Raw genomic sequence first — 22,295 nt, forward strand, 5'->3', positions numbered from 1 at the left:
ATTTTTGAGCGTAGCGAGCGAAAAAATTAAGGTTTTTTTATGCCTTTTTGGTCAAAAAGGTCAAAATTTTGGAGAAAAGGTCCACTTTTTCAAAATCAGCCCCCTCCCCCCCCAAAAAAAAACCACCTGGTTACAGACGTGCTTTCTCTTAGATACATTTTACATTTCTTTAGTTACTGCAAGATTTTTGCAACAATTTCTAAATGTTTGATATGTACTGGCCACTGCCGCCAAATTGGGAATAACCCTGTTCCGATCATGACATATGTCTAAAATCTTCAACAACAAAAAACAACAAATTATACATAAATGAAGAAAAATACACATCTCTTATGTACACAAATTATGTTTAGAATGTACTACCAACAGGAATTGTTGTCAAGGCACTTTAAAAGAATGGTAGCTTAAATATTTAACTCGTATATTTTTTTTCAAAGTTTGATACATTTACAAAACAAATATTGGGTAAAATCTCTTGAGTTGTCTTACAAAAGGAAGCCTAATCATGCTAATAATAACATGGAAATTTTGCAGAAAAACTTACAAAAATATTTATTTACAAAAGTCTTCACTGAAGAGGTCTGACGGGCATAGGCCTATCCTATCATATCAATTTCACCAGCCCAACAGCAAAGTTAGGCTTAAAAAAAGAAAAGTTTGTATTGACCATAAAGCTCCAATACAGGTCTGTCGGTAATTTTTTATTATTTTGCCAAAAAACCCAGAAATAACATTTTGTAAATTTTGTACTTAAAATATGAAAATTCTAATATGAAAAAAAACCATGACCCTAATTTTTTTGATTTTAGGTTCGGTCAAAAAGGGCAATACAAATCTTTTTTAGACCTATATCAGCCATTGCCTGGCATTGACTGTCAACCTTGTGTTTATGTACATCCCTGGGCCTAATAAATTGGGTAAATATATGAACATTGTATATAGAAAAAAGTAAGTTTTATTCAAAAACTGAGAAGATATCGCCAATGTGTCCTACACTACAGTACTATTTACAAGAACTTCAATATATATGCTTATATCAGCTGCATATTAATTATCAAAATTTGTCAAGTTAACTGTCATCATTTTGTACATTGTTCCCTGTCTGTTATACACCGTATTTCAAAAACTCCAAGTTCAGTATCAATTCTTTGCTTCAGTATTACTGATTATTACATAAAATCTTTCTTAAAATTTGAGCAAAGTTACATCTTTTCTTCCGTTGTTTCTTTTGAGCCATTTTTCGATTCCTCCAAAAATAATCGGCGCCTTTCAATTTCCAGTCGTTCTTTCTCAATCTGACAGCGTTCCTTCTCAATAGTGCATCTCTCGCGCTCAACCTGGCATCGCTCACGCTCCGTCATATTCCGCTCTCTTTCCGTCAAATTCCTATCTTTCTCCTCTTGTAGTCTCTCCTTTTCGATCTGTAGTCGCTCCGATTCCAATTTAATTCTATGATTCTCAAAGTCCATCATGACTATAGAGGAGTCACTACGGTGACCATCGCTATGGTGACCAGTAGAGTACCCACTTGACCAACACTGAGTGGACATGACTGGCTGCAGAGCCGGATCTGGTGGTCTTGGGGATGGAACTGGACTTCGTTCCGAACCTTCAGGCGGATGATTTATTGTAAAAGTTACAGCATTCTCACCATTTTGTTGACTGTGCTTGATATCTCTAATGTCTACCGATCCATTTGCATTATGGGTACCCAAAGCATTGTGGGTAGTCCCACTATGCTCACCCATTTCCGCAATATCAAGTCGCCTCGGAACATTTGATTCGGTCTTCAACTTCATAACATATGGAGTCTCCTTGTCACCATCAATAAGCAAAACCGAGTCGGGCGGCGTATCGTTTATGTGGCCCCTCCCGTAACGTGAATCTCGGTCGTCGCCGTCGTAGTAGCTACAGCCAGGTGGCGTCTCACGTAGATCGTCATCACTATCGTCCATCATCTGCTCCCCATCTGCAGAAGAAGGAAAGGAGAACAGCAAGAAAAGTTGTCAGCTTTCTCCTTTCCTTCTCCATAGCAACAAGTTACATTGCTCTTTTTCTTGCTGTTTTAAGTTTAAAATTTAAAACTAAAACATGGGTTAAATTTTTGCAGTCAAAATGAAATATTCATAGATTTTACTTAAACTGATTTAGTTGTGCCAAACATTCAAATTTACTAGCATTCCAAGTACTTGCAATGCAAAATTATGAAACATGATCTTCATCCATGGCATTGTCTTTTTAAAGACATTTCTTGTTTTGTGCTTATTCATACATATTTGTCAACATTTACTTCCTTTGTATCATCTTGACATTTGCTTTGTTCATTTTAACAAAGATAATTTGTTCAACAATATTTCAAACAAGATTTTCACTCAATCGATGCTCTCCATTTTATTGTCTCGAGTAGGAAACGCACACTATGTCAATCACAGTACTCGAGCCCCATCAATTTATCGATAACACCAAATATTATGATGATACCAATTTTTTTCCCACACACTTCTGAATGAGAAAAGAAACCACAAATCTACTTGAAACGCTACCAGTGATCATCCACATAACGCATGAATTACCCCAAGTCTGAAGTAGCCATCAATATCAACTGCACAAGTCTCGCTCTTTGAGTGTTCTATGAACCACTTACGAGCCGACGAAACATATTTGAATCATTTTTATGCTTGTTTAAATCTTGACTTCCAATTTTCATGAATGCAAAATAACAAAAATGAAATTTTTCACAAAAAAATATTCAAGATTCTATCCTCTGCTGTTTACATTTTGTACATTTATGCATGAATGGATAAAGCCAATCGGTCAAGCTCACACCCAATGCGTCCAAACTGACCGGTCATCATGTCGGCCCATTTTGTCCAATCTGGCTCAAATTGAAAACTATGAGAAGCAAAAAAAAATCTGTTGTCCTTGAAGCTTATGATATTTTTGTTGATACAATTGCTGACCAATAAGCACCTCAGCACTTTGTCAAACCAATCAATACTATTAGTGACGCTGTAATGCAGGCACGAGCCAGGCACCACATTTTTTTTTCATCGGAAAACCACAAAATTTGTACCTGGGGTATGACGGAACAAAAAAAACGCGAGCACAAAGTGCACACACAAAAAATCACTGTTAATTACGTTAAGACAAGATGTAGCTCATTGTATCGTTGTCGCTGTTATTTTTACTGTCACTGGTTAAACACAAACTGTTTGGCCAAAATATGATTAAAAAATCTGAAATTTTTAACCATTTCTTGCATGGAAAGCAGCAGACTACAGCTGCATTTTGTATTTTTTACAAATATTTGTTTTGTTTACACAAATGTTACATTGTTTATGAACCTTAACATTGTACTTTCAGCATGTTTAAAGTACAACCTATTCAGTATAACTACCACACACCTAAAACTGGTCTAGTGGTTTTGATATACCTTGCCAGCAACTTAAAAAACATTTATTTTTATATGACAAACATTTTGAACAATAAACATGTTTGCGTTAATAATAGTTCTTGAAATCACTGCCTAGCCAAGCCATTGTGTGCTTATCTAAATTGGTAGGTCTCCGCCATTTGACAAAGCGCATCCTTGTTTCGGCAATTGTCCTAATTTTTGTAACGCAAACACCACCTGTATTAGATGATTGACAGTTTGTTTTGCACAAAAAGTAGATCTTGGTTGTCATGGTAACAGACAAGTTTGATTTCTCTTGTTATCTGTATTTTTTGATCACATGTCTGTCTAGCTCATCAATAAACAGGATGAGTTGTGCAAACCTCCCCAGGGTAAGGTGCAGCCACATAATTAGCCTGGTTTAACATGAATATAATACATACATGTATATCATTTTATAGCCATATTGTATGACTTCCTCACAGAGGCCCTGGCTTTTTCTTCTTAAAATTCTGATTTTCATGGCTTTTTATTTTCTTAAAATTCCATTTTCATACAATTGTCATAAAGGCCTATTTACATTGATAAACTAAAATTGAAATATCTTGTGATATATATACCTCCAGGTGAGGAAGCTAACCGCATCAACGCTAAATGGTACTGCCAGGTACAGTAGCAAATGAAAAAACCCAGAATGTAAACCTCAAAACCAAAGGAGAATATTTTTGGTCAACCATATTTATTTACCAGATATGCTACAATGCTCTGTGTTTAATGGTAATTTCACTCACCCCTAAACACCAAGATGCATTTTCTACCAAATCTACATGTATTTCTGAGCGCTATGTTCAAATAAATTGACCAATTTAAACTGAACTATCCAAAATGTCTGATGACAAGTTGACAACCAGCTCAAATTGTCTTTTTAACCTTAATAAGTATTTCTGAGTAAACAATCCAAGGCACTCACAGAATTCTAATCGGAATATATTTGATCAAAATCAACACAAGGGATGTCAAATTAAAAAACAAAATACAACAAAAGACACTCCACAAACATCACCAGTCTGCATAAACATATCCCCATTTGCATCTCATTTCTCCATACACGACTAAAACAAACAGCAGATTGAATAGAACACAAGGGATTATCAACAAACACCCTGATTTGGATAATTACTAAAAGGATTAAAGTTTTAAGGTACAAAAGGTGTTGTTTTGAGGCCCATAGCTATAATACAAAGTCACAAAACCTTATCAAAATAAAACCTCTGCTTTGATAGCTATTCACTATTTAGACCGGGAGGAAGTTGTACGGGGGAAATGGAAATGAAGTTTTCAAAAACTGGGGAATAATAATAGTTATAGGAAGCTTAATGGTGACAAGGAAACAATTGTTATAGTACGTTCGGAACTAAGACTTCCACTCCTCCACGAATACAGGATGTGGAAGAGGATCATGTGATGACCTATAAAATACCCACACGTGTCATGTATGGATATAACGATTCATGTGCGGATATATCGTAACGGAATGAGTAATACGAGTCGTTTAATTTTTTGTTGCACAAAATTAATTTTCATGTTTGCATTTAACTTGTTTTGGCAGGTAAGCTAATCAAAATTTGAGTTGCGGTTCTTGAGATCAAGTATTGAAAACACCGGTCATTCTGGAACTTAAATTTGGTATCCATTTCATGCATTTGATCATGCTAGGGAGGAGGGAAAGAAGAGGGGAAGAGGAGAGGAGGGGGTAGGGATTCGGAAGGATAAAGTACATAATACAGAGGGAAGGAAGGAAAGGGGTAAAAGAAGGGAAGAGGAGAGATAAATAGAGGTAGGGGTGGGGCTATGATTGCAATTTGTGCTATCTTCAGTAGACAGCACAAATTTAATCTTTGAGCAAATAAACAAGACTTGATCAACATCTGAGCTTGCCTTTCAATTCAAAATTATTGACAATCAAGTCACTGATATACCGGTACGTTCCAACAAGCTTTAATCTCCCAACTGGTATTACAACAAATCTGTGTAAGCTACTACCCTTCATACTTTTGCAATTTCCTGAAAGTTATCGGCAATAAGTGCCATTTACAAAAATACACCAAATTGATGAAATACATGATGATGTAATGATATGTACAAAACTAGAGAAATATACAAGATATTCCAATGAATATGTAAAAACCCATTGCTACACATGCACTGCTTTTAAATAAGGACTTGGCTATGATGACAGGACGTCCTGTGGACACCAATGCTTTCCGTTTTCCTCTGCTTTTCCCTAATCACTGCTTTATATCCTTGTATTATTTCCGATCGTAGTCTAATATGGACGTCATAAAATAGGTTTTGGTATGGTTTATTTTGACTTAATTCGAAGAGGTTGTGTTTATGCGAGTGTGTGTTCAGCTGTGTTGCGTGGTGTTGGGGTGGGGGTGTGTGGGGTGGGTGTGTGCGCCTTGGAGGCTTGAAAGCTGTGTGAATTGTAAATTGTGTGAATGCGAGAACAAATACCCATTTCAAAACCCACATAATTATGTCATGACATACAATGTACCAGGTGAACATGAATCAAACATGAAATGAATATTTCCCAACCATTTAATAATCAAAAATACACTAAAGAAATGACTGAAATCATGTCTGCTTTAAAAACAAAAGAGCAGCTGACAAACATCTCTCCCTAAACCACAATTTTCAAAACAAATTGTTTGTCTTCTACCAAGAAACACTGAACACATTTTGAAGGGACTGACCTATATTTACACTTTTTACAGGAGAATTAGGAAATTCAAATTTTGCACAAAAACGTTTCAAATTTGGCATACATGTAGTACGATGGACACCAAAAATGTTAAAGTTGATTTCAAATTGTCAATATTTTCTTGAACATATGTTCTTTTTTCAATATGTAAGACAGTAACTATATTCTATTTCATTTAATAAAATTGCAAATTTTCCATCGAGAATACACCATTTGATGATCTGAAGTGTTCAATCTTATACTTCAATCTGTGATGAACTTTGTCTCCTAAAAATGAAGATGACCATGACACGTGCACACTACACATGGATGTGTTTTATAACAGTTCCTTCCTGGTCGTCTCTCTTTTGTTGTTTTCCTTCACATTTTCCCAATATTTCAACCATTTCCTTCCAGGTAGGTGCATATCCTTGAGCCAGTGACATATATTTTAATTTTGAGTTCAAGGCACTGAACTTATGATGGCCAATCAAGTAAATTGCAGGCATTCTAAACAAACATGAATGTGCTGCATCTTCATCAAATTTGGGATAATCATTAAAAGCAAACTATATACCGCTTCATGGATTCACAAGTTCCTTACTTTATTTGCAGCATTTGATTCTTTTGATTTCAAAAGTGACTGAATCAAGACTAATTCAATTAAAATACACTCTATTAAAAACCAGCAATTTCAATACTATATTTGGTTATTTTCTCTTTGTAAGATGATTTTCTGTACTTTTTTATGAAGCCCAAAATCATTTATCAAATTTCTGAGCATTGAACTATTTCCACATCATTAACACAAAATTTCAAAGACATTCATTCACATTAAACCCACCCTATATTTCATTATATCACTAGGCTATAACATTCTCATTTATCAAGGCACAGTTCACAACTTCCAATCCATTTGTACATATGAACTGACCTTTGAATGTGCTGGGTACAAAAACTCATACTCCACAAATTTTTAACTATTGATTGTTAAATGAATGTTAATGGATTTAGACATTGTGAATGAGACTATTTTAGCTCAATGTACACATCTAGCTGCATTGTTAGTGGGGGGACGATGCAGAGTTCATCAGAGTGTAATGACTTATGGGTGACTTGGCGTTGAAATTCCAGAGAGGTGAAAAAATTATGAATGAATGTGGCACCGCTTCCTCCAATTTCCCTGTACCCAAGCAATTTCAAACCCAATTCCTGGATAAATTTACTCATCCCTCACACATGTGTACTGTTTGTGTAGGAATAGATGTGATACAGTATGGGTGAATATATCCCTAGAGAAGATGAGAAAAATTATCTTAAGATCCCACTTTTCAAATTTCAAAGGAAACTTGGGAGTTCTAAACAGGGGTTCCAAACTTTTGCAGATCACTATTCTTAGTTCCTAGACTAGTGGATCAAATATTCTTAATATTCAAATCAAATAAATATCTGCAATTCTCTACAAATAAATATAAATTGGCAATAAATGTTCAATTTTGTGGTATTTTTTTCTTACTTCATCATCATGAACTTATCCCAACCATCCTGCTGATAGTCTGATGATGCCCAGCCTACACATGGTGTGGGCAGGTATCATCCCATTCAGTCTGCATGCACTGCTTCAGCGCGGTCATTGACTCTTAGCCTATATAATAATGGCCGACCATCAAGGGGTTAAAAACCTACTTCTGTGTCCCCAAATTTGGCTATTGATCCCGGGTCCCAGACTTCCTCAAACCACAAACACAGTCAAATGTCATGCAAACGTGAACATACAACAGTATACTCTGTGTACTGTAAGTAGAATAATATGGGCTCAGGGAATGCAACATCTTTAGACAAGATGATAGAAAGGTCATTATGCCATGATGTATGATGGCAAAACCGTGATTTCAAAAACTGATCAATTATCAACAAAACAACAAAGCAACAGGGCAACAAAAGATCGCTACTCCAATCAGACACTCTGATTGTTACAATAATTACAGTTTGTCTGTCGGTTGGTATTGGTCGGTCGTTTGCCTGATGGATTTGACATTGTACAAGCGGTCAAATACCCAGATATATTTCAATAATTATCATCATTATAAATGTGAAAATTAATGTGAACAAGTGTAACCTTCTAATTTGAAGTTTTATATTGTTTTAATATAATATTGTTTGTCTTGAAAAGTTGGTAGCACTTTGTTATTTATTCAATCTTTATTTAAATAAAAAACACAAGGAATGAACATATAAATTTCAATGGCTAAATTTGTATTGCAAAGGCTGTTGAATTTTGCACAATTTCAAATTTTGAGTGCAAAGTGTTTAATAGACTGTTGAATTTTCACTGCAAGTTAAGTTTTATCCTAGATACGAAGGTTGTTAAGTTTTGTTGAATATCGTCTTGCAAAATCTGTTGATTTTTTTCTGTTGTCATTTTGTGTGGCAATTACCCCACTGATTAGATCAATTTATTTAGCACATCCCTTTTTAAAGGGATTTTTATTTATTCTGCCAATGATATATTCTAAGGAGATGGAGTCTCAAATCAAGATTAATTGGCTTGGGCACAATGTGTGATAGATAATATCAGGAATATTAATGTTACTGCTGTCATGTGGTGGGCATGACGACCACAACTGAATTGGATAGACGCACCTGGGGAAAATTATTCAAATCTTTTTTTAATTTTTTTATTTCAGAGTGAATATGTGGGTGAGAGATTAATAAAGATGGCTGCATGGGAGTTTAAGAAAAAAACTGATATTGAGACTTAATTTGTATTATATTTGCAAGGAAAATCACAAAACCCAATTACAATGGATATTAGTTTTCTCACTTGCAATACATGATACATAATGTAACATTATAGCATTGTTAACCCCATGAGAACTACTTGCCGATTGGCCAAAAAGAAGTTTCATTATCAAATGGACCAATCAGTAACATTGTTAGAATAATTTCACCACACAAAAAAAATTGGGGTGAATTATTTAGCAAAGCTCCATTCTGATTGGTGATTAAAATGAAGATATCATGTAATTGACCAATCAGAGGCACTGTTAGATCGGCAGGTAGTGCTCAGGAGGTTAACGTTTCACCTTCCAAGTCAGGTGGATCACAAGGACTGATAACCGAAGACTGGGCCTATTCAGACTTGTTAGATCATTGTGTAACAAAATACTGCTAAAAAACTAATCTTATTATTTGGCACTGATTTACCATTTATCGCCTTATCCCTTGGGTCAAGTCTTACTAGTGGGCGACGAGTGAATCGGAAATGAACAAGTAGGTGTATTTATATCGTTTTTAGTTACATTTCACTCACAAGATGTGTTACGACAGAATAGATTAACATTTAAGTAAAGAGCTTCATCAAAGGTTAACTCTCTCTATGCAGGTGCATATTTTATTTTTAAAATTAAAAAATTTCAGAATTGTTAATTGGGATGACCATATTTGGAATCAGCATGAAAAATGCATTAAAATGAGTACAAACAAGCCTAGTATTGGTTCAGTGGTTCTTAAGATAGTTCTTGATATTTTGAGAAAATATCTCTAAATTCAGACTTTTTATGTTGAAGCCTATGGCTAGCACGCAGAGCATTAAGTAAAGAGCTTCATCAAAGGTTAATATCCAATGAGTGTTTTCCTTGGTTGTCTTACAATAAACATCCTTGTTGAGAATTAGGTACCTTTTCGAAGTGATGATTTTTGTAGGAATAAATTCACTCTTCAAATAATTGTTGATGAAATTTGTTTGCTTGTTGTTTAAGTAAATAAAAAAGAATTTCATTTTAAACGACAAAGTTTCAATTTGGATGTTTTTCTATGTATCTTGTTTTTCTGCTATTGTAAAAGTTTAAGCCAAGTTATACATGAATATTTATGTAGCAAACAGTTCCTCTGTTCACCTGATACCCAATTCCCATTTATCAACCCACACCTAGAACCCAGTTTTTTTTCTAGCAAAACGTGTGTGGGTGAAAGAAGTGGGTTTTGAAATAATTAATCATTCAAGTATTAAACCAGATCGGAGATGAAAACATCAGTTGGAGACTCTTTAAAGTATCATTTTCAAGCCAAGAGGGAAGATATTAAATAGTATTTTAGTATTGTTTTCAAAATGAGAGGGATGTTTAATAGTTGAATGACCTGCTTGAAAAAGATTATGAGAAGAGAATCTAGTACGATTAGGGTTTATGGTTGTCTTTAGGGTTAGTAGATTAGGGTTTAAGGTTGTCTTTAGGGTTAGTAGATTATGGTTATGACTGAGGATGATGTGGTGACCATTATTCAAAAGATGCTCCACTGCTAGCCCTACTACAGGCCTTAATTATACCTTGAATCACTTTGACTTGACCTGATTTGATTTTGTTGATTTCATAGATAGAGCAGCAAAAAAGGGAAAGTTAAATAGCCTAATATGATTACACCATAGCTCCTGAATAAAGCAATAGGTTTGAGATCCGCATGGCAGTAAGATTCAATCTCATGATTGTTCCACAGAGTTAACAACTAATCAAACACCCTCATTATTATTCCCCACTTCTGCTTGTATAAAATATTGACTCTAATCGATCATTCAGTGTTTTTGAGGGGGCTGAAAACCTCTCGGATTACCTGAAAAGCAAAAACCCGAGTTGATAAACCTATAGATGTTTGGGATAAGATGGTGAAAAATATCACGTTGTACTACTGTAGATAGTAAAGATCCCACATGGTTTAATTCCTTGAAAATCCATGAATTTTATAACATTGTGACATAAATTTTAAGTAGTACATGTATGTGCACTAAAAAGTTAGGAAATGGTGAGGGGGAGTCATATTAACCAGAAGGGAATCGTTTCTTGCAAGAGGTAAGCTCTGTTCTCTGATAAAAGGCATCAGGTGAAGAAAGGGGTGTAGATAAGGGTGGGATAAGTCTTCTGGGACAAGTGTTCCAAGTATTGCGACCATCGTGTGGCTTGTCCAGTGATGAGGGGGCTGCAGGTTGAATAGGTGTAAGAAACCCCCAGTCATTTGGTTGAACCCATATTGAATGATTGACAGATATTTATAAACATGCATGTACCAAACATATTTGTCCAATTCAAATTTTTCTGCAAATAAAACGCTGCCTAAAAGTACAAATATGAACGAAGTTTTTGATGTAGCATCGTACAGGGAGGGGGGGGGGGGCCTTCTATCTTCTGCAATATTATAGTATGAGTTGATACAGAATCACCAGGGGTCCATTTCACTAAACTTTTAACCCTTCGTAACTCAAGTAACCGTTCGTAAAGTTACGAATACCCAACACTAGACGTAACTTTACTGAAGGGTCCCTGTAGTAAATCCCTATTACTTACTTAAGGGTACCATTCGTAAGTATGTTTAGTGAAATGAAACTTACGACTAGTCGTAAGTTACGAATGATTTTGAGGCTTACGAAGCTACGGAAAGTTTAGTGAAATGGACCCCTGGTTCTTTCCAGGATCTGTGGTTACACAGGTGTTTTTAGACAACCTTGTCCACACAAACAACAAAAAACATCCTGCTGGACATTCATAACAAAAAATATAACAAACAAGTAGGCTGACATTAAACATGACAAACAAACATACAGATATTTATGACAAACAAACACAAATCTTACCATGTGGTGGCATGTAGCTTGCTGTCGTACACGCCATATTGTTGCGATCTGTCCTCATTGCACACGACGATACTTGGTGCAGGGGTTTGGGCATGAAATTGGTATGAAAGTCATTGAGGGGGAGTCTCTGGTGAAACATTCCCGAACTGCCCAGAGGGGGAGCGATGCCTCTTGGGTCTTCAAGCTTTGGTCTATGTCCTAAAATGCAGAGAAAACAGTAGAAAGAAAATATTGAGAGTTAGTTCTACAAATGTTTGTATCCTGATGCACGATGGGATATCCTGATGCACGATGGGATATCCTGGTGCATGATGGGATATCCTGGTGCATGATGGGATATCCTGATGCACGATGGGATATCCTGGTGCATGATGGGATATCCTGGTGCATGATGGCGATGAATACTTCACACACTATCTGGCTCTTGGCTAGTTTGCCAGGAGCTTGCATGTGGTAGTGTGGCATTGAACAATTATGGAGGTTTGTCAGGGGGGGCTACTGTAGGGGTTAAAGGGGTTGCTCTTTTATTTGTAATACCATCATCCAATTCTAGGCATGTATAAAATATACATTTATTTGTACATTTACAGATTTTTTATGCCACAATTTCCAGAAATTCTGGAAGATTTATATCCCTTGGTGTTGGTGCCAAGTACTTTGTAAAAACATGGCGTATATCACTTAAACTATTTTTGTCAGTCACCATAATGCTATAATGGGGTTTTTGATAAATATAACATTGACAATGACAAGACCATTCAAATCCACATGATGAATGATGATTTTATGTTACCCTTTTTGAACTTAGGTTTCCAAGAAAGCGATCAAAATATGTCAACATCAAAATAAGTTGCTGCAGATGGTATAAAATACACGCCTTGGGAGTAAATAATCACCTTTACCAGGTATACAATATTTGGGGGTATAAATTACTATTTTCTACTAAGAAACATTAATTTTTGAAATTTTGAAATATTTTTAAAGACACACTGGGTAACTTATGAAATCTTATTTAATGATCTATGAGCTCTTTCAGGGTATGCACAAATTACGTTTTAAAAATATTAGAATACATGTAATTTGGTCATTTAAACTAAGATCAAAACAAAATATCACACAACACAGCACCAGTGTATCTCATTCAGGAAATGCAGAACTTGTTAAAAGAAATTTTTGTTAACACCTTTCTGGACAGTCTCCAACATGTCGGTTCCATTCAGCCGATTATCAATAGAACTTGTCTATACGCTATACTTCAAGCGCCATTGACCATATAAAGGATGGTTTCCGATTGCTTTACCTTTGTCAAACAATATGCTCTGACCTTACTTGCTTTAAAATAAAAAGTTGTGAACTTAACACAAGTCAAGCTTAGTTCCTGTGTACATTTGCCAGTGTTTAAAATGATTTTGGCAACAGTCAAAGTTCATTGACCTTGAGTAGTTTAGTGTACTTTGAGTTGACTTGTGTGTCTATGATGTTTGACACCCCTAGTACAAAGTTCAATGTAGGTTCCTACATTATAAACAATACTAAGTCTGTGGGAGATGAGATAGACCTGCATTTAATAGTATGACGCTGGATGCTTTCATTTAACTGTTTCAATATTCGATAAACTGAATTAAATAACCTCATTAATGTAATTAAACATGTCAGGATTTACATTCAAACAAAATCAGGGAGGTGCACGGAGGAAGTTATTATTTTTTAGCAAATAAAATGCTGCCTACGAGCACGGTTCTGTATAACCTGTTCTACCTGGAAAGAGCCGTGAGATGTAGCCTACGTGTGAAACCACTCATGTGACTTTTAATGTTGCTGTCTATGTCTGTCTGCACACTCATGTAATTGATATGCACTTGTTTGTTCCAGTGCACTCAATCTGATATTTTATTTCAATTTTGTATCAATTTAGGCCATAATTTTATCAACTTTTAGTTCTGTACAGATGATTTCATGCATTTTAAAATCAGTTTCACCCAACCAAATTTAAAATTAATAAAGATATTGCCAATTTTATCTAGCACAAGGCTTTTTTTATCAATTATTGGTAAAGGGCTATTCCTTTTGGAATCCTTACACCCCTTATTAGACATGACCTTAATCTTCCACAAAGGGGATGTTGATTTCAAATGTAATCACCCATTCAGGTTACCCTCTTTGAAATTCACACTCTTTTTTCTATGTGTGTGGAAAGTAAAGCTCTGTCTTCCAGAGGGGGTGTATGTAATCATTGTAATGTATTCAATGGAATAGCCCAATGCTGATCGATATCCTTTGTGCACATTTCAAATCCAGAATCTCAAATTATGACTAACATAACAAAGGCACACATCTGTGTTACTGACCCTTTTACTCACCCCTCCTCCATTTTGAGCGAGTCAATCTCTCAAACGAAAAACTCCTTTTATGTGCCGAAATATATCAAAGCCAAAAAGTGGGTGAATAACACCAATTATGATAATCATTCAAACAAAAAATAATTTTCAGTTCATAAAAGTAAATTCCAACGATTTTAAACATGAAGAAAGGAGGAGTTGATTGTAATCTGTCCATTGCCCCCTTCCTTCCCCCTTAAGGCATCAAATTCCCCCCACACTGGTAGTTAAAATAGGGTCACAAGATTAGTTGAAATCAACCCCTAATGAAAAGAGGGCATAGTTGTGGTCATTATATGGTGAAATGTTGCCTTTTTAAGGATATTTATAAGTGAAGTTATAGGCTATTATAGCAAAGAAATTGAATTGGGAAAACAGACAAAAAGAAACTTCTTATATATACAATGTATGTCCAAGAAAAATATGCAAAATTGTCAAATTTGTACAGGCCTGTAACTACAAATGCCCAAAAAGTCCAATTTGTGAGCATAGCGAGTGTGAAAAAATAGGTGTTTTTTATGCCTTTTTGGTCAAAAAAGTTACAAATTTTGGAAAAAAAAGTCCAATATTTTAAAATCCGCCCCCTAGTCCAAAAAGGTCCAAATTTTGAAAAAAAAGGTCCACTTAATCAAAATCAGCCCCCCCCAAATAAATCCTGGCTACGGGTCTGAATTTGTATAGGTTTATAGCGATCTTTTAATAATGTTGTTCAGATGCAATTTAACTAGCCAATTTCTAGAGTACAAAATTGTTTGTCAAACTTAAAGAAGATAATAAAGCTAATACGTCTTAACTTAATTTTGAACAACGTAATTGATCATGCATTCGTGTTTTTCAGCATTTTGTACGCAGTAATTTTTAATGAGAAGCTTACTACATATTTCATCAAATAACATGAATTCTATTTTTACAACATTTTAATCCAAAACTGGCTTGAATAATTGAATTACATTCACTCACAAGACAGGAAGTGTGCTACTTTGGATGAGTTAAGTTCCCCCACCGGGCCAAAAAAAAAAGTGATTTTCATAAAATACATCCCCAGGATACATACAAGTTCCGTCATTTTCAACATCTGAACTTTTAAACTTCCCCCATTTTGGAAGTTCATCAAGGGGTAAAGTGAAAGTACTTTTTCATTATCAATATTTGAAGGTGATATCATATTTGACCCTTACAAAAACATCCCTGAAGTCAACTTCAAATTTTAGTACTTTTTCAATCAAAATAATTCTCTATTGCGTAGTGGCTACGTCAAATGTCAGAGAATCGTGAAATGTCAGCGAATATCCGGTTTAAAAATATTCACAAAAAAGAAGGAAGAAAATTTGAGAGTAAAATTACATGTTGATGACACATGGACTTTCCCATCTACATTTTCTCTGAATCAGGCAGATGGTAAACTACCAATTCATTGACAAAAAATAGTTCATTATACTTTTTTTTCTATCTAAATATCTTTTATGCAGAACATTTCCTGTCTTAACCATGAAAAATATCAACAAAACAAAATCATGGCATTTTGATTGAATTTTAATTATGTCTTTCAATTCAAGCTTAACTCATTAGTTTGGACCTAAATTAACTCATTTCAAATGATACTGCAATTAATAAAAGTATTACTTTAATAAAATAGGATCTGTGTTGTTTTAAAACAAAGAAGGTTCCAGGTGTGTACATGAACATTACATTTCAAAACCTGTTAAAAATAAGGCCTATATTGTAAACATGTTTATGAAATCATTTATTGCACTAATTATTATCAAAGGAATTCACATACTTGTTAATGTCATGCATGAATGATATTTTGGAATGGAATAACAGCATTTACTCCTAAATTTTTGAAATTTTTCAACATACCAAAAATATTATTAAAGCAGGTACTAATGTATGTAATGTCAAATGACCAACAGAATGGAACCTCCTATCTCGCCATGCACAATTGAATAATAACAATGTCAAAACAAAGAGAGGTAGGTGTGTTCCAAAAGACAAATGTGTCATCAACATACCAGGATCTCAAACAACATCAACTCTCATGACAAAGTTCTTCAATTTATATACTTGTACACCTATAAAAAGACCTCGATCTAAATGTATACACAACCTCATCCCCACAACTTAAGGTTCACGTTTGAATTATGATTGTTTGAATGGAGCACACTGAACTATGCCCATGGAAATCAAACTACTTGTGTACATGATTTGATGAGTAATTAGCAAAGGTGTACTGATTCTTTATGCACCTGTGCAGTGAAGATGGTGCAGCCAATTATGAATCACTTTTACTTGTTTTAATCGTCTATTATTTCAATCATCCAATGCTCATATCTCCTAGATTAGATTTTGATGATGAACTGGGCATCATCAATTTACTAATTTGAGTTTTCACTTCTTGAAGTTGGATTTTTTATGCATTAAAATGTTTACTCTAATCTATGATACCATCATACCAATACCATATCTAAACTTGGGGTTGATATAAAAAAGAAAATTGTTGGTCTATTCACCTGATGCACTCAATGGACAAAGTATCAATTGGATTATAGAAAACATAAAATCGCACTCCTATTCAATAAAATAACTTGAATTCCAATTTTTTGGGGAATGTTAAGTATGTGTCATTTATAGCCAGCTGATTGATGTCATTCCTTTTCTTCTTTTTGTCTATGGGCAACCTGACGGAAATTACAACCCTGTGAATTTTATTCTGGGTGAAAATATTTTCTCATTGGGTTACTACAGCATGATGTCATATGATGAAATGATGTGATCACTGGTGTATAGCAGTCTTAGCAGATTGATAACAGCTAGCTGATTCATTGTACGGCCCTGACCATGGACTTGGCAATTGCTACCCATTTAAGGACAAGCCAAGCAGCTGATATAAAGTGACATAATTGGTACCAGTATTGAGTAATAAGCCTAGCTGTATTGGGATTGGATTTTAGGCCTACAATGTATAAACATTCACACCAATATGTTGTTAAATATATGTGTGCATGCATATGTGTGTTTGTTTAGGCCTAAAAAAATTGTTTGATTAGAGTAACATAAAAAATAAATTAATGTAGGTTGCTCGGGATCTTATCTTTTTTTTCCCAAGAAAAAAAAGAAGAAAAAATTCGGGGTCGGGCCTACTTTTAGGGTCGGTCGGGTTACGCCAATCAAACAATTTTTTTAGACCTTATGCAGGTTTATGTGTATGTCTGTACACCCTGTGAATGTGCATATTTATGTATGATTATGAAGTCTTCCTTAGTCATCATGTTACTGTATTGATATTTGTTATAGACGGAACTAGTACTGCAAAAAAAATTGTCCTTTGTCATAAAATGAATTGATATTTCTGGTATGATACTGTAAAAGCATTTTTTATAACTTCCACTTCAGGATTGTCAAGCCCACCTGTAATAAATACAATGAATAAATCCTCAAGCCACACACACATTAGACACACAAATTATCAATGACTTATCATCATATTGATCCAATAATGACCAATACTGAGTACTACAGTAATCAATACATTGATCACTGATCAATATCATGATGTCATTATGTATTACTAATCAATACCCTCAGGTCAACCTTTGCTCACCACAAAGCAAAACAGCTATTTTGCAAAATGAAGGGAACCTAAAAAGTCTTGAACTACAATTTAGTCAAATTAGAATGATTCACACAATTTGAGCCATTTTCAAGGAGCACTTTTGAGTACATGCTATGAAAATTAACTTGAAATGATCATTTTCACTCCTTCATAAAATCTTGTTTTAAGGCACTTCAGGTTGAAAGAAAGGCACTGGGCTACAAATGTAGAGAGAAAAGGAATGACCTCATTTGGTGAAGTATTTATCAGGGCAGACATGAGTCATACCTAAAGAGGAATTCCCTTTTCAAAATGTATGCACTTGTTATGCACTAGTTCATTATACATCATAAATAATAATTTTGTAACAATCTGCTATCAGCTGAAGATAGCAACATTGTAACTATTTGCAAAGCCGAAAGTGCAAATTCATTATTGTTTGTTTGATAGGGAGTGACCACAGAAGTGATATTATTGGGTTAATCAAAACCAAGTCCTGTTGATGATTTTCATATTTTTCCAATTCAATCTTGAGAGATCTAATAATAATACTAGATTGGACAGGAAATATGAAAATATGAATTTTTATGTAAATTGTAAATGCATGTAATTTAGTGGGCTGTCAATGTTTGTCTGAAAATCATGATTAAAATTGCAAGTTACCCACTTGATCAATTTACGGACAAGAAATTAAATATTTTTTTATGTACTTATCTGACCATTTTAGGCTCTTTTTCTTCAAACACTATTTTCCCCAAAATTTGTTGCTGCTATATGTAGTTATAAAGCAGATCATGCAGTGGGGCAGTGACCGCTTACTCCTCAAGCTAACCTACATTACATCCAGGCAGTGTCTTCTGTGGTTGACCACATTGGTCAAAGAATGCTTTATATGGGGCAGAATTTCAAGGAAAACGCACCTAGTCTTCGAATCAAGTCTTAATCCTGCGTTCAATGATATCTTATGAAGATAGTATGTTCAGGTTAAGACTTGATAGTAGACTAGTGTTTGAAAAGTGCATGGGGAGGGAATGCCCCAAACGTTTTGAATTCCAACGGAATAACATGGGTGTCTACCATCCATTCATGATATGTTCCATAATCATTCATAATTGAATGACCTGGTTTCATTCTTTTTATGAATGGTATTTCAGGTTATTTTTCACGTGGTGAAGACAATCTATTTTTAGAAGATGGAAATAATAGATCTAATAACATAAATGACTGAGACAGGTTGTGTACAACTGAACGGACGATATTTTCATACGTGGCATTGTTTTCAATTAATCTGAATTGGAGATAGAAACCGGTTGACTTCTTGATGACAGTGCGTAAAAAGGTGAAGAAGTCTTCAATGTTGTTTATAATTAATTACAAAACAACCAAATTCATCAATATACCCGGGTATGATGTACATATTTAGAACTTTATAAATTAAGGAGTGCACTGCAGTGCATGCATGCAGGAAAAGACGGAAATAGAATAGAAAGAAGAATTTGGCAGCAAAAAAAGAAAGGATTCTCCACTCAGTATCACCCAGCTGGGGATGAGTCAGGCTGGGGGTATCCAAAAATGAAAGTGAAACTCTTTCTCTTTCCAGTCCAACTGGATTTGAATAGCACCAACTGCTTAATTCCTCCCTTAGATTTGTTTGGGGTTCTCCATTTACAGAAAGAAAATAAGAATGCTGATCTGTCCTCACTCAAGTAAGAGTGCTGTATCTGATTTGAGGATAACCAATAGAAACTGTGTTTTGCTATAGGAGTAGACCAAAAGAGTCAACTTCCCAAGCAGAAAGGCAATATCTATAACATTTGTTAACTGCATCTTTACTTTGGAGGGTGTTTCAACCCAGTGTTGCCAGAAATTGTCAGCTCAATCGCTAGTCAAATAATCGAAAAGTCACAGATTTTACTCGTAACTGTCGGTTTCTATGGGGCAGGAAACTACCGGACATCGCGGAAACCAATATACTCAAAGTTTGAAAGTCGCCCAATTGTTTTTTTAACCATTGCTTTCTATGGGACACAAAATGATTAAAGATGCTGGAATGCCTTTTAAAGTTGCCCAATTGGGCTACCAAATTGTGGGTTTGGCAACTCTGTTTCAAACAAAGAACACAGATATAGGAACAAAGACAACATTGAAACAAAACTATTGGACATTTGCCAGATAGAAAAGGGAAGGAAGCAATTTGAATTTGTCATTTTATCCATTGATGTGTGTAATATGCATTGCCTTATGACTGAACTATCATCTCAAACATTACAGCATTTTTAGGCCCTATGGCCTACAATTTTTGTGGTATAAATTTATTAAAACCAGTAATGACTTTCACAGATTTGTGAGTGTTCCCTGTTTGAAAGGGGTCTAATAATATTAGTACAGTTGTACTGTCTATGTGGCAGTGGCGTCAATGCGCAGAGACCGCCGTTTCGCTCAATAGCTCACACATCTACACATGTATGGTGTATGTAAACGTGTGTGTACGCCAGCGCTTCGTGGTTTGAAGCTGCGCCCAATGAAATGTGCAATGACATCACTTTCAGAGCCAACAAGGTTGGACCCATGGTCTATTCCCCTAGAACACAGCCTTGGAAGAGTTATTTTAAAATAAAATAGCAAGGTAAAAACGTGACTTACTTCTTGGCTCTCTGGGTCCATCTACGGTTACTTTGATTGCACGGTTGTAGGTGGCTACCTGAGGAGGACTGGTTGCTACGATGATGGATAATGTCAAACTTTTGCCTGGAAAAACAAAAGAATCAAACAAATTAATATTACTATTATTAATTGTGCAATAACTAGTTATATAATATAATATATAATATTAGGTAGGCCCCTACCGGTATTTATTGAAATGCAAAACAGCATAATGAAGTATTTCAAGACCATGAAATTTACATTTTTCTAACATACATGTAAAGTTTTGGAGCGATTGCTGGATAGGGTACAACTCTACTAGACTTATTACAAGTCTCAGACTGCCTACCCAAACCTAAACTCTAACCCTGAACTCCGTAAACGAGGACTGGACTCAAGTCTAGCAAGTTGCACCCTATTCGGTAATTGTATCAAAGTGTTTTCAATGATCTTGTAATATCTTTGAAATAAACATATAATATCAATACCTTGAATTTTCGCAAACAAAATGCGCATCCACACACACACAATATCACCCCCACCCCCAGACACAAACACAAATAATAATAATAAAAAAAGATAAATTAACAAAATTGTAAAATAACAAAACTGTATTTGACAGTAATCGTCTTCCCACTCACTCACTCATATAAATGTCATGAGAGTTTTCAATATTTGTTTCCAACACTTTCTAGTTGACAAGAACATGAATTAAATACCACTTGACTCCCACAGTCTTATAAATTTACTTCCGATTTAAATGACCCTTCTTTCATTGTTTCCCCTTCAAAACAGCCAAACAGGGAAAGATGAAACTTGAATGTTATGAATTTTAATGAACTTCTTTAATACCGTATCTGACAAATTGTCAGGAACAAACTTATTGAGCAGCAGAACCTATTTTAGCTACTGTACATATCATTTTTAAAGGGATGGTAAAAATCATTATTTAAAGGAGCCCAAAAGTGGCAAAAAAGTGCCAGAAGGAGCCCAATTACTCAATTAGGTGGCAAAAATTCAAGTGTGACTTTGGCAAATATACATGACTAATTGACTATTATAGGAAAAAGTAAATATATTCATAAAAATTGATATAGGGTCTATAAAATTGTTTAAATTTGTACATCGTAAAAATTTTCAAATGAGGCTTTCTATAAAGACCATTAATTCACAATATTATTGAATAATTAAATTTGACAATCCCGAAAATTGGATGTCTCTTTTCCCTTGATGAAGTTTAATATTTTACCTAAAGTTACATCATTTCCTCTCAAGTTTCATTTTATCGCTACTTTTTCACATCAGAAGTTCGTAAAATGAAATAACTCTCAAGTTTCATATTTTTCTGTTTCTTCAGCCTGCTGAGGCAATTTACTCCCACTGTCTAGAATGTATTTATCCAAACTTCCATAATTAGAAATTGTTCATAATATCTTGAGCCTTTCCAATGAAAATATTATCACAAAATCCACAAAAATTATCTTTTATAATAAGAGGTCTGTTGGCAGTTCTGGTTGAGTGACGTCTAAACTCTATTTCCAGACACAAAATGTATCAGTTTTTCTTAGCAAAGTGCAACATTATTTTTATCTACAGGTGGTTTGTGGAAAAATCAATTCCAGACATTATTAGCCTACGTCACAGTCTGGAAATATGATGATAGAAAATCATCAAACCTTTATGGACTTTGTGGGAGTAGCCGGAGTATAATACAAGAAATGAGCTGGCATTTAAAACAAAAGACCTTTGATAACAACCTTCCATGCACTTTGAATTACCGGGTATGTATATCTGCTGTCGTACAGAAAGTGACGGAGAGACAGACATGAGACAGACAAATAAGATGAAAAAAAGAGAGACAGACAGAGAGCAGAGACAGGTTTTACTGCACATAAGTATCACAAAATGTCTATCCCTAA

General features: G+C 34.9%; 1 protein-coding gene across 1 annotated transcript in view; it reads right to left on the reverse strand.

Annotated features, from left to right (window-relative positions):
• The window catches only part of LOC140140858 (runt-related transcription factor 1-like), a 42,261-nt gene that overhangs the window by 16,287 nt on the left and 3,679 nt on the right, over positions 1 to 22,295 (reverse strand). The window contains exons 2-3 of the mRNA XM_072162603.1: positions 20,377 to 20,481; positions 11,764 to 11,961 (exon numbers count right to left, since the gene is read on the reverse strand). Coding sequence (XP_072018704.1) covers positions 11,764 to 11,961; positions 20,377 to 20,481 — 303 coding nt within the window. The remainder of the gene's footprint in view (positions 1 to 11,763; positions 11,962 to 20,376; positions 20,482 to 22,295) is intronic.

This window comes from Amphiura filiformis, chromosome 19, assembly GCF_039555335.1.
Source record: "Amphiura filiformis chromosome 19, Afil_fr2py, whole genome shotgun sequence".
Classification (NCBI taxonomy): Eukaryota; Metazoa; Echinodermata; class Ophiuroidea; order Amphilepidida; family Amphiuridae; genus Amphiura; species Amphiura filiformis.